General features: G+C 43.3%; 1 protein-coding gene across 6 annotated transcripts in view; it reads right to left on the minus strand.

Annotated features, from left to right (window-relative positions):
* Positions 1-1,264: 1,264 nt before the first annotated feature.
* CDK16 (cyclin dependent kinase 16) overlaps positions 1,265-13,742 on the minus strand; it is a 75,444-nt gene continuing 62,966 nt past the window's right edge. For 4 of the 6 annotated variants that reach the window (XM_089483396.1, XM_089483411.1, XM_089483404.1 and 1 more), the window contains 4 exons: positions 12,681-12,723; positions 8,932-9,022; positions 6,769-6,846; positions 1,265-5,388 (listed from right to left, as the gene is read on the minus strand). In XM_089483396.1, the coding sequence (XP_089339522.1) occupies positions 5,351-5,388; positions 6,769-6,846; positions 8,932-9,022; positions 12,681-12,723 (250 nt within the window). In that variant the 3' untranslated portion in view covers positions 1,265-5,350. Of the gene's footprint in view, positions 5,389-6,038; positions 6,089-6,768; positions 6,847-8,931; positions 9,023-12,680; positions 12,724-13,742 lie in introns of all 6 variants that reach the window. The other 2 variants (XM_089483380.1, XM_089483388.1) reach the window with 2 other exon arrangements.

Raw genomic sequence — 13,742 nt, forward strand, 5'->3', positions numbered from 1 at the left:
CCTTCCCCATTAGTAGTGTTTGGTGCCTTCATCATACTCTAATGTTGCTTGGCCCAATTTTCATCCAAGAGACGTTGGGGGAGGAAAATACAAAATGATGTATGCCAGAACATTCCAAAAACAAGGCTAGGCATCATGAGGCCAAATGTGTTGAACTGCAACTCTCATCAGCCCTAGCTAGCACAGCCTGTAGTAAAGGATCTTGGAAACTGCAATCACACCGCATCTCCCAGGCAATCCAGGTGCCCTATACCTACATTTCCCAGTCTGATAAAAATTATCATTATATAGCTGCCCAGTCTAAACCGAACTGTTTGGATGCAGACTTGTACACTGCGGGTCATCCCATTTTATGTCTCAAGCAGCGAAGCAGTCATTTCATATCAAGCTCTGTTTGGCAGATCTTGGGGTTCTAGTATATATTAAGCTATGCTTTAAAGCAAAGTGGGTTTTTGTGTGTGTATGTTATTGATTTTTAACATTTTTTTAATTGGTGTAAACTGCTTTGAGTCCCAATCTTGGAAGGGGGGAACCGATGGATAAATAAGTAAATAAATAGATGAGAGAGCACTAATAGCCCAGAAAGTATAAAAAGTGACTGAACCATATTAGGGAATTCCCATTCTTGAAAATGCTCAAGTAGCATGTTAATGATAACCTGGATTGTCTGGTTTAATGACCCTCGTGAGTTGGGCGGGCACTCAGGTGACCAGAAGCTGATAAAGATGGCCCAAAACATAATCCAGACTACTAGACAAGTAGCAAGGACCCCCAATCCCTCAGTCTAAGAGAAAGGAATGGGGAAATGGTACCTGTTTCACTGTTCTGTTCTGGAACACTCTGGCTGCTTCCTCATGGGTGAACATGTGAACAAGAGAGTCACTCCTTGAATGGCTGCGGGAGATCTGACATAAGGAGCCCTTTTTATACATTACTGAGATCCCTCAGTGAACAGGTCTTCTTTCGTCTAGGGAGCCTAGAATGGCACTTTGCGTTGGAGTAAGCTGCTTGCTTCTGATGAGGTTCTATCCCTTTGCATTGCAGGGTGCACTGCCCACCTGCAAAAAAGGTAATAGGGGCAAAATATTGCAGAGATAATATTTCTAAGTCAGAAGGGACAGTTTTCACGTGCTACTGGAACAGAACATACTGGTCCAAGTGGGCTACGATGGAACAATTCCCTCCTTCACCAGAATCCCCCTTCAAGCCAGAGAAAGTGCCTGTTGCCCCAGCTTCCAAATAAGAAAACATCAAACACCAGAAATTGTTGGAGACTTTTAATCAGTTCCGTACATTTGGATATGGCGCATTTGTTAACCCCTTCAACCGCCACCCCAAGGGGCGGAGGGAGCATCTGGGAAGGAGAATTCGGCTCATTTCTTTCCCCCAGGGGACTGTTCCTCTGCCCTGATCATATCTGCAATAAAGGAAGTCTGCTCCCTCAGTTCAAGTTCAAAAATGGGAGGTGTTTCCTTTTTCCAAAACAGGACATTTGAACTCCACCACTATTTTGTGAAAGGAGGGGTGGGGCTTGGAAGCGCATGGAGTAATCCATCCCACATGCTAATGATTATCCACTCCAGGGTTGCTGTTGGCTGCAAGAAAGAGTGGGTTGATCACCTTCAGTTCAGAAACCAATTCTAGGCTTCTCCCCTTTCCCCTCAACCAACAAAGTCCAGACCCTCTGTACATTCATTGTCCAAGAGGCCATTTTCGGTTTCCCTCTCACACCTGGATGATCCTTCTCCTCAGGTGTGGACCAATACTTCAGCACCCGACCCAAACTACAATCCCCACAGTTATCAGTGTCTTAAGACCTGACAACTCAAGACAAAACAAATTTCTGTTTGCAGAACAGGAGTATCTCACATATCCACCTTTGCTACCTTTCCTCTGTACTCTAGAATGCCCATTTCTTCTCTTCCAGCAACACATGAAATAGGAAATAGTTTCATGAGCCAAGCCATATTGGATTCTGGCCCCCAAAAAACAGCACCATATATCTTGGCCAGTGTTTCCGCACTATTTCACTCAGATGACATTATAACAGGAATTCAAACCAGCCCTATACAGACATGACAATTAGCCATAGTTTGTCGTCCTTAACCATGGTTAAGTGTTTTTCTTTTGGTACACGTAAGTAAGCTGATACTTACAAGTAAGGAATGGCTGCAAACATGGTTTAAAATGGGTCTTACAATTTATGCTTTGTATTACTCACAGTTACCTCATTGTCTCTGCTTCAAGTAACCCATGGTTAAGGCAGTTCTCCCATCTTTTCAGTCTTTCTAATGCCTCCCCAAGACACGCTCAAACAGGATTTAGCTTGGCAAACACTATTATGGGTTCACTTTTACACCTGAAATCTTAATCAGTGTTAAGGCCACAAACTATGGCTACTGATTAACTAAACCAGGTTAAACGTTATGTCTGTATAATGGAGTGCAGGAAAAGGAGCAACAAAAAGACACATTCTCTTCATGGCAAGCTCCTATTGGAAGCAGAGTTGAAAACTCAAAGCCTGAGATGGCATTTAAGCTTGAGACAGGGAGACCTTTTGCATTCACAAGCCAAGTCCTGAAAAGAAAGTTCTAGGTAGGAAGAAGACAATTGGGATTATGGGATCAGCAAACAAGCCCACCTAATGCAAGCTCTTCAAGTTGTAAGGTGCAAACTAGAGAATAAACAGAAAGAAAGGAATTGGAAGGCCAGGGTTTGGAGCGACCAGGCAGGGACTGGGGGTCATGCAGGCAGGTTGTTGGGCAAAAAGGGACCCTTTGTGGTTGTCTGTTGAATGGAAAAGAGACTGGCCTTTTTTCCTTTTTAAGACCCTTTTGTAAACACAACCCTATTATCCCCTGAGCATTAGTTCTCCTCAGCTTGTTCACCGTGGCTATCCTTTGGTATCAGATCAGGCATTGAGATTTGCCTCAGATTTCTCCACTACAAGGGGCAGTTGCATCTGAGTGCCAAGCTGGGCCCTGTGCTGCTAATTCTTTGCATCCTAGAAACAAAGTGGGCTATGTTTCTGCATGTCCTCTATAGAGGAGGCACCGTCAAACATCCTATGTTGCCTGAGGATAATTAATAATAACAATATTAATATTATGGCTCTCATCAGGGGCTGGGGTGGGGATTTTTTTTAGCCTTACAAGTGCATCATGCTGCATATAAAAATGGTTACATATGTACATATATACACACAAACACATTGTGTGTGTGTGTGTGTGTGTGTGTGTGTGTGTGTGTATAATTTTTATATATTGGTTGTAATCAAAGGGAGGATGTTTGGGTGCCATCTTGATTATACACATATGAGAAAGAGCTGTATTCTCAGCCTTCAGGTCCATATACCCAGGTATCTGTGCCCTGGGCTGAAAGGAACAATCCTGGTTCCTTAATTATTTAAGTTAGAGACAAGGGTTGCAGGCATTTCTTTTTCAGGAACCTATTGGGAATAGACTTAGAAGAAAGGGAGCCAAATTCTTTCAGGATTCCTAATCTAGGTAGGATTCTTTGGGGATCTGTATGTCTAAAATCAACAATCCCCAAGATAATGCACAGCTTCTAATATCTACTGGCCTCCATAGCTATGGTAATGAGAAGTTTAGTACAAAAATGTCTGAAGAGTGCCAGCTTGGGAAAGGTTGGTCTAAAGGTTAAAGGCTTACAGACTTACTTTGAGGAGCTGTGGCTTACAGGTTGCAAAGGATGACACAGAAGATCAAGGGCAACAAAGTCTTCTGAGGAAAGACTCAGGAACAGGGCTTTTGGAGCTGATACCCAGGGAGTAAGTTGATGGAGCCCTGGACAGGAATTGGTTATCCTTTAAGAGGACTGAGCAGAGGACTCATTTACCCTTGCATAGCTCTCCAGAGGATAAGGATTGCCCTGGGGATGTGAGGGTGGAGTGGTGGCTAAGTAACCTCACAACAGAGGCTGATTTATTTTTTGATCCAGGAGGGAATAAAGGTGAAGGAACACAATCCTTTTGAGCAAGGACTGAGAAGCAGCAAAGCAAAGCTGTCATAAGCTAGGTCAAGGTGGTAATATTGCCAAGGGCCAGTATGGCAAATTCAAGAATCATTGGAGTAAGGATCAAGAAAAGTGTAAGGTGAGCATTTGCATGAAAACCAACTAAATGCCATAACATCAGAGAAAAGCCTGGGTGAGTATTATTAAAAATGAAGTATGAAAAGAGTGGGGTGGGGAACAAGACATGATCCATTAGGAACTTCTTCCACTTGGGGCCTGTGCCTACATTCCCTATGGGTAATGTCTGCAAAGGTAAAGGAATTGTGTAAGTGCAAACCCTGAGTGCTAAGCAAGTAATGCAAGAGGCATGGTTGTTGATCAAGAGGAACTCAGCTGAGATGGGCAGTGCCAACTAAATGTGTGGAGAAGAGCCCAAGCAAGGTGTGAATTGGGACCTATGGAAGACATACAAGAGACAAAAATGAGAGACTTGGCTTTGGCGCAAGGAGAAAATTGAGGGGGGGAGGAGGGCTGTCTACCTGAGCTGAAACATCCTGCAGAACAGGGGGACAGCTGGCAACAGTCAAGTCACTTGGACGAAGAACCCAACAGCTGAAGAGGAGGGTTGAAGAAAAGATGGGCCATATTCCCAGAAGACTCAAGAGAGTCCACTAAGGAACACCTGCCATACATCAACTCTCTTAAACAAGCATCCACATCAGAACTGCCACCCCAGGTTCATGGGAAGGCAATTGTAATGAGTTGGGTGGGAGAAATTTCATATGAAATAAAGATCCACCATCTTCCAAAATTCCAAGGAAACGCCAGTGTCCCTGGACATATCGAGAGCACAGGACAATGGACCCACAGATATAATGGCCCCTGTGCTTCTTCTTCCTTTCTCTTCTGTTTCTTTCCCTGCCCCAATTGGGATTGGAGTGGGGTGGGGGGTTGTTGTTCTGCTCCCTTGTAGTTAATACTGTACACTCCCCACACCCAGAGAGGCTAGGGCAGCGGATGTCTCTCTTTATAGATATTTTCAAATATAATATTTATAATATTGCATTGAAAAAATAAAACTTAAAAAATAAAATGAAACCCCATGTTTGCGTGTGTGTGTGAGAGAGAGAGAATATGAGAAGGAGAAAGTCTGTCCCAGCAGTAGAGGGGCATCCACACAGGGGGCAAGTCATGCATCTCCTTGGACCAGGGCGCAGTGACCTCCTCCTTCAGCCCTGCGAAAAATCCCAACACAAGTCCACACTCCACAGTTCAATACAAAGAAGCCGCCCAACCGTGGGGATGCCCGCAGGGTGGTGATGGGGAACTGGTTTCTTTTCTGCCCCCTTTCTCTGGGAGCCTGTATCTGTGGCCTTCAAAGCAGCAGGCTCGGTCGTCCGTTCTGCCCATTCACTGCAGAAAAATAGTAAAGAGTTATGGGGCAGGATGGATTTTGCTCTTGTCCCACCTCTAGAAATGCCCTCCCCTTTCCATCACCCACTTCACCATCCTTCAGTATGTCCTTTCCCACCTGTCAGTTTGGTTCTGTATCTAAGAATACTCAGTACTTCCATTATGATTTGAGCTTCCTAAAGTTACAGTTCTCTGTATCATACATACATGTTTTGCATGTAAAATCTTAAGAACGCTTTATCACTCTTCTTTAAATTACATTGTTGCTACAGTCCCTCTACTACAGGTTTTTGGGGGTTGACGTCTGAAAGAGAAGGGCTTGCCTATTCGTTCATTACCAAGGAGTTCCTTGCAAATGAACAAGCAACTCTAAATTTCTCAGTTCTGTCAGTAGGCCACTGAGCTCGACATGCCCTTGAATACAGGCTCCCTCCCTTCATCCAATACTTGACCTCTCTCTCCCAGCCTCCGATTTTCAAAAGATACAGCACCTACAAGTGGGTATGTATCCAGGCAAGACCTCAGGAGAGGTAGTGTCAAAAGGACTACAACCATGTGCTGATGAGAAAGGAGAGGAAGGATGCCAGCTCTTCATGCTGAGAACAGGAAAGGGTGCTGATGGAAGGGTGGGTGAGGAGGGGCACAGATACCTGACCTGGTGGCTAAAATTCAGTGTCCACTACCCGGAACGAGGCGCTGCCTGTGGGAAAGGAGAGACCGTTCACTGCACAGCCGCAGAGGGTGGCTATGGGGGGGAGGGTATTGGACAGCTGACCTAGCAAGTAGAACAGGAACAGTTCCCCATCACAAAAATCTTTGGGAGGTGAGAAAAGTCAAGAGAGGCTGTTAAGGAACAGGTGGCACTTTCAGGGTGGGGAGCTGAGTAGCAGAACTTACTGATTGGAACAGTAAAGACGAAGAGGGTTTTGTTCAGAATATCCCAATGACATGTTGAAATCCACCCACCCATTAATATATAGGGAAGGGGCTGGAAAATGTGTAGTTCTCCAGATGTTTTTGGACTGCCAGTTCCATCAGCACGAGCAAGCATAGCCAATGAGGAATGCTGACAGCTGCAACCTCTGGAGAGTCACACAGGCATAAGCCACTGAGAAGTTCTGGACAAGCTCAGTAAAAGGAATGAGAGCCAGGTCCCATGCTGGAGTCTCTCTCCTTTCAGCACTGCCACTGGTGGCTGCCTGACCTCAACCTCCTGAAAGGACTACCCCTAACTTCAGTGTTTTCCTCATAAGACAGCAATGGATGGATGGAAAGGACTGGGGAAAAGGCTGGAACACAAGTAGATGGGATTTAATTCCCAGTGGGTAGGGCTAATGGAAAGAAGGGCAGGGCTCCTGCTGATGGGCAGTCGTTTCTCACCAGATTCAGGCAGGGAAGCCGATCTCAGCCCCGTCTCTTTCTGTAACTGAATCTCCTTTAGTGCAAATATTGACGTTGCTGCAAGAGGAAGAGAGGAACAGGAAGAAACACAAAGCAAGTGAAACAAGGCCCTTTCCCAGGCCCACTAGCCTAAAAGATACTGCAAGCAAGTGTTTGAATTGCAACTCAATTCAATTTGTTGGGGGAAAGCTTCAGAAATGTTCATGTACCTCATCTTAGAAACTCAAACTAATCTGTTCTTACTTCCTATGTCTTAAATCACCTTACCAGCTGGGGAAGGGTTAGGATTTAGGAGGCTGTTTAAACATTCAACTAATTTTTCAAATGTATCAGTTTCAAATGCGTGAATTTTTATTCCAACGTAAGCCTAAAATATGTACAGTGGGCTCTTGGTATCCGCTGGGGTTTGGTTCCATAATCCGTGGATGTTCAAGTCCCATTATATACAGTATCACAGTAAGATGGTGTCCCTCATATAAAATGGTGACATCAAGTTGTTGGTGTTTCCGATTTTCAAGCCGTGGTTGGTTGAATCTGTGGATAACGCGGGCTGACTGTTTTTCACAACAAGATTTGGTATTCAAAGCAAGCCAAGATGGGAAAAGCATTTCAGCTCATTAGTTCTCTTGGATTAATCATTTGGCTTTAGTTAATTAATTACATGAGTTAATCAAAGGTCGATATTTGCATATCACCGTTTCAGAGTATCTTTTAAAATCCTGAGGGAAAAGTAACATAAACCAAATCTTGCTGTCACTCACAGACAGAACAAAAGGACATCAATATGTACATATGAAGGTGACATGTTCATATGGAATGTCTACAAATATCTCAGCTTTCCAGGGAACAAATCTCTCAACAACAACAACAAGGTCAACAGCTTAATATATGTGAAAATACGTAAATCTCAACCGATTGATATAAAAACTGACACAAGCCCTGGGTAAGGAAGAGCAATGAACAGAAGGATGGCAATATCTACTGCAATAAGGTCCCAGAAAGTAGGGAACTGAAGAAGGGCCACAGCAGGGCTGAAATAAATTAACAGGGCAAGCAATGGACCTTAAGCAAGTCACACTCTCATCCTCAGAAGAAGATAAAGGCAAACTCCCTCTGAACAAATTTTGTCAGAAAACTCCATGATAGGGTCACCTTAAATTGAAAACAACTTGAAGGCATACAACAACAAGCAGTGGAGTGAGATACCTGCACCTGAGAAGGGCAAATGAGTGAAATGAGTGACTGTTGGGCTAGAACAGCAAAGGGTATATAGGGTTGACAGGCTTAGATCCTGAGAAGACTCCTCTCCCTTTAACAGTGGCTCAGAGGGAAGAAGATTGCCTCACTGGAACACTGTGACTCTGTCAACCATAAGGGAACACTGAGGGTAAATAAGCTGTGGGTGTGGGGTGTGGTGCAGAAATTCACATATTTAACTAACCACCCAACTCTTGGCAGCAGGCTTCCAGTCTTGAATATATTATTTCATTAAGCCATAAAAAGCAAGCCAGCTTCAAAAATAAGCAAATGTGACCTGAACTCTTAACCCTAGTCTATCTGTGGGCATACGATATACCAAAGAATATACGATTAAGAGTAAAAAGTTGAAGAATGTGATTGTATAATATATAGTTTTGGAATAATATAAAGACAGGTTTTTTTTCTTTTAAAAGAAGATTAAAATAATGTAGATAAGATAAAGATAAGATAAATAAATGAGTAGTAGTATAAGTGATTTAACAACTAGACAATAATTAACTGTAAAGTATAAATTAGGAGGTCTTTTTATTGTTTGATTTTTTTTACCATAATGTGTTATTATAATGTTTACATACCATTGTTTCTTTTATTGTTGTTATTGTAATGTCTATTTTATTTGTGTGGATATATATTTACTTGTTCAAGAAAATCTCTTTGTGTTAAAAATTGTACCCAACAATCATCAATCCAAACTTCAGCTGAGTAATCGGCCAGTTAAAGCTTGAAGCCCTACAAGCAGGATCCCCTTGCCCCGCAAATTGTTCCTTATCATACAGACTCAGTCAGCACCCCATCCCAGTCTGTTAAATGCATGCTCTCATTTCTCCATCCCAATATTCCCCAACATTGCCCCCCCTTCCTCCTCATTCAGCCTGCACTTACTGTCTGGGAGTTTGAGGACTCGCTCTCCCAGACTGTGGAAGAACTGGTGCCGCATGGCCTCATCTGCAGAGATCCGCTTCCTGCCTTCAAACTGAATTTGAGCAGAGAAAAGAGAGAGGGAGAGAAAGAAATCAAGCTCTGAGTCACAAACCATCCCACAAGGAAAGTCATTTTCAACATAGGAATTGAGCTTGGAAAGGTTACTTTGCGGACTACAACTCCCAGAATCCCCAGCTATTCTGACTGAGGGATTCTGAAAGGTGTAGTTGAAACAAAAGGCATATTGCCACAATCCACCCCAAACTAAGCCACAGGGACCTCAAAACAGAAAGACACTCTGGTTACCTTTTGTGAAAAGAATCATTGTATGGGCTTCATTCCAACCAGGGGAGAAAATAAGAAGCTACTGACCATGAGTTCATTTATGTCAGGGAGGGTTTGATTGTTTTAGACTGGGAAACCTGTGGCACTCCCTAATTAGAAAACAAAAAAATCAAGATTATCCTCCTTTAAACAGGGGAGATGTGACCCAGAAAGAGAGCACTCAACCAGAATGATTCCACCCAAGAAATACGGGCAAAGAATATGCACATTTCCAGGAGAGCTCACTGGTGTGAATTTGCCCCCTGGAAAGGGTAGCAACACAGAGTACTACTAGGTGCTGTAGCTCCTCTAATGTACTGAAGAAGGTTGAGAGTGGGAGAAGACATAACATCCAGTATTTACAGTAGGGCTGAGGAATCATGCAGCCTTTCATATGTTGCTGAACCTCCCAAGGTCCTTCACCAATGGCTAACCTGGCTGAGGCTAAAGCTGCAGTCCACTACTTTCTGGAGAGCCAAGGTGTTTCCCATACATGGCATAGACTTAAATGGAGAATGGGGGGGGGGGGGGGGGCACCAAAAAGGAGTAAGAAGAACCAGAGCCCAAAGATATCCAGCACTGAATATCACTATCAACAAACACTAGAACAAGGTTGACATCAAGCCTGCAGAACTTGGGGACCACAGCTATGTCCTACAACTGATGATTAACTGCCATCCTGATTTTGCACTTTCATGCAGCCAGCCACCCATTAGAACCAACAAACAAAATAAAAACCTGGAGATACATATGACAGGCTGATGGACTGTGCTTGTCTTAGAGGAGCACAAGTTGCCAGACCTATTTGAAAAGGGGAGGAAAAACCCCAAGGCTAGTACAAAGCCTATGAAATGAGCTGGGGTTGGAAACAGGTTCAAAAAGGGTTGAGACAAGATCTTTCCACTTTGCACTGCCCACCATCCAGATTGGAACTTCTCAGATGATTTTAAACAATGAACTTTAAAATGGTATATTTTAATCTGGATTATTTTAATGTGTAACATTCATTTTAATCTTATGTTTATGTGTTTTAATTTACCATATATACTCGACTATAAGTTGACCTTATTTATAAATTTAGGGTATGTTTTGGGGCCTAAATTATGGATTTTGATATGACCCATGGATAAGCCAAAGTTAAAATTTAGGGGCATATAACAAAAGAACAAAAAGATGAAGCAAAGGAAAACAGTGCCAAAGAACTCACAAAATTCCAACAGGCATAACTGTTTATGCTCACACTAAAGGCTGGATGGGTAAGAGAGTAGAGGGAGGTCAGTGCTCCCAGGACAGATTACACTCTTGCCTTTCACCAGGAGATAGTTCCTGTTTTCAAATAAGAGTTAAGTTACAGTACTTACACTGATCCATGGATAAGTCAACTAAGTTTTTTGGTGTCAGTTTTTTGACTTAAATTTATGTTGTACCTGGCTTTGAGCCTTGGGGACAGGTAAGTAAGAAATCAAATTTTATTGTAGTTGTTGTTATTGTTGTTAGCACTAGGAACTTGTGGGTTGTCCAAGAAGTTTGGGAAATGAAGAGCAACTACTTCTGTATGATCTCCCTGTTCCAAAACAGATCCACTGAATGCCACTGAACAGTATTTATTTACACACAAATGGATATCAGATTTTGATAATTTATGGCTCTTCTTCCTTGCCATTTAATTTCCACAACATCCATGCAAAGCAGTTCAGGCAAAGAGAGAACAACTTCCCTGAATTTCGTGCCTCAGTGAGAGTTTAAACCTAGATATTGCTAGACTTCAAGTATTGCACTACACAGGCTATTCCAAAAAGTTAGTTCCACAGTGGTTTCTCTTAGCACAAATGACCGCAACCGGTCAAAGCCAGTATATTGTATTTGCAGAAAATTCTGGATCTTTAGGCCACTGAGGCGAGCAGGACAGGCCTACTTGTCATCCATTTCATTTTTATTCCTGATATTTCTAAAATACTTCTAAAATAGCAGAGGGTGACAGCAGCGGATTTGGGGCCCATTATTCTGTCCCTGAGATCCTCAGGAGAAGGCAGACAGCCTCCCAAAAAGGGACAAATGAAACAAAACTGGAAGTGTCTGGAAATATACTTACGGTTTTGAAAAATGTGTATTTTTAATGTTAAATAATGCATGCAACCTCTACAGCCTATTTAAAAGCTGAATTGCATTTGCTATAGGAAACTCATCAAAGAAAGGATGAAAGAGCATTATGCTCTGAGGGATATTAATGTCATTAGAGCTTCAAAGTTCTCTACTAGTTTCCCTTTTCTAAAAGTATGTTTTAGAGAGGAAAAATATTTATCAGAAATAACTCAACCTCTTCTTCATAGGACTTGTATAGCCCTAAGATTTCAGACAATGAAAACCAATTACATTGAAGGGAAATATAAAAAGATGCCCAAGGAGCAGCGTACTTGCATTTGTGGAAGTGGAGATATTGAAGACACCATACACTATATGCTACATTGTAGGATATATAAAACCCCAAGAAATAAGTTTCTGAAGAGAAGTTTAGAACCTGTAGCTAACCAAAATGACTTGGAGAAAATCACTTACTTGTTAGCTAATACAACTAAGTCTGTTATGTTCAACACTGCCAGATTTGCTGTGAAAGCAGCTAAATTTAGATTAGATTTTGAGGATAAAGGCCTGCATGGGAATCTGCAGTAAACATTTGAATTGAATATGGGAAATTGTGATATATTTTTATATGAAATATTTTTTATAATTTTAGTGTAAACATATTGCTCTATATATTATACAGCTAATTGACTGTGGAAGTTTTAAAGGATTTTAATTATTTTTGTAATTTGATGGCTATAACCTGTATTTGGTTGTCATGAATAAACTGTACATTTGCTATAGGCTCCCAGGAGAGGTACGTCATCTCCCTCCCCCTTTTTTTTGGACGATAAAAGGACAAGCTAAGACTCTGAAGCTGTTGCACCCCGCCCCCCCAAAAAGAGAAAACTGGTTAGCTGAGGCATATGAAGCCCCATGATTGCACTTTGCCAACCCCCTGCTCCAAAACAATATGCCCATTAAAGTTCACCTTAGGTGCTGCCATATTGCAAAATTAATACAGTTAGCAACCACTTGAACTGCCATGGCTCCATTCTATGGAATCCTGGAATTTGTAGTTTTTTGTGGCCTCAGAACTCGCTGACAGAGAAGGCTAAATATTTCACAAAACTACAAATCCTGAAATTCCGCAGCATTGAGCCATGGCAATTAAAGTGATGTCAAACTGCATTTTACAGTACAGATGAAGCAGTTGATAGGGAAAGCTTCTGCGTTTCAAAGGAAAAAAAGGAGATGGGGAAGGGCGGGAAAGAGAGGAGAAGAAAGAGGACTCTAAGCTCTTAAACTCAAACAAGACCTCTCACCTGCAGCAGCTTTCCCAGAAGGTCCACCCCATCGTTGTCTAGCCTGTAAGAGATTGGGGTGGGGGAAGGAAGTAAAGGTGAGACCTTCTGAAAGAAATATAGCCCCTGTTCCTGGGGCTGCTGCTAACCATCTTTAGAGCTCTTGGAATGTGCCATACACTTTTTTACCCTGGGTCAGCAAGTCATTTTTAACCAAGGGATATCTGGAACTGAGCCAGAGAGCCAGCAACGTTCCTGGCTCTACCCCTTGGAGCAAAGACCAATGCTCCTTTCACGCCCTCCTTAGGGAGAACACCACCATGTGGGCAGATCCCTCATGTAAGACACCTTGAGTCCCTCCTTCCCATGCCTCTGATGGATGGAAGTCAGCAAAAGGAGGCACAGGATGCAAGAAGTCTGAAAGAGCCTACATCTGGGCAAGGAGAAGGTTAAAGATTCCTATGGCAGCTTTCTTTGCTCAAGAAAGGGTGACAGAAGAAGTGCATAAGGAATACTGTCTTCAGATGGAAAAACCCTAGGAGACCTTGACTGGATGCCTAGGCCCGAAGGTACCAGGAATCCACTCCCATCTTATAGCTTTATGCCACCTTCACAATTATGCTATGAATGCTAGTCAATATAATTCCCAGAATGCAAAGAGAGCACAGAAGTTAAAAGGGAAAGAAAATCAGCTATAACTGCATACTGGATCCTTTCTTTCCTTTTAAAAAAGCAAGGTTCTAGCCCTTAAGGCAGGGGTAGGCAACCTTTTTGAGCCGGGGGCCAGGTTGCTGTCCCTCAGGCGACTGGGGAGCCAAAGCCAGGGGGTGGAGCTTCCACCCTCCGGGGGCGGGGGCGCATGCTGAGGGTGGAGCTTCCACCCTCCGGGGGCGGAGCCGCATGCCAGGGGCGGAGCTTCCACCCTCCAGGGGCCAGGCCTCCTCCTCTTTGCCTACCCCTGACGGGGCCCCAGGCCCCATCAGAGCCCAGCAAAAAAGCCGGTGGGGGCCGCCAGCGCTGGAGGCCTCCTCCTCTTTGCCGGCCCTTTTGCTGTCGCTGGGGCCCTCCAAGAGGGCTCCGGTG

Source organism: Sceloporus occidentalis, unplaced genomic scaffold, assembly GCF_023333645.1.
Source record: "Sceloporus occidentalis isolate IW3139 unplaced genomic scaffold, rSceOcc1.0.p SCAF_1, whole genome shotgun sequence".
NCBI classification, from domain to species: Eukaryota; Metazoa; Chordata; class Lepidosauria; order Squamata; family Phrynosomatidae; genus Sceloporus; species Sceloporus occidentalis.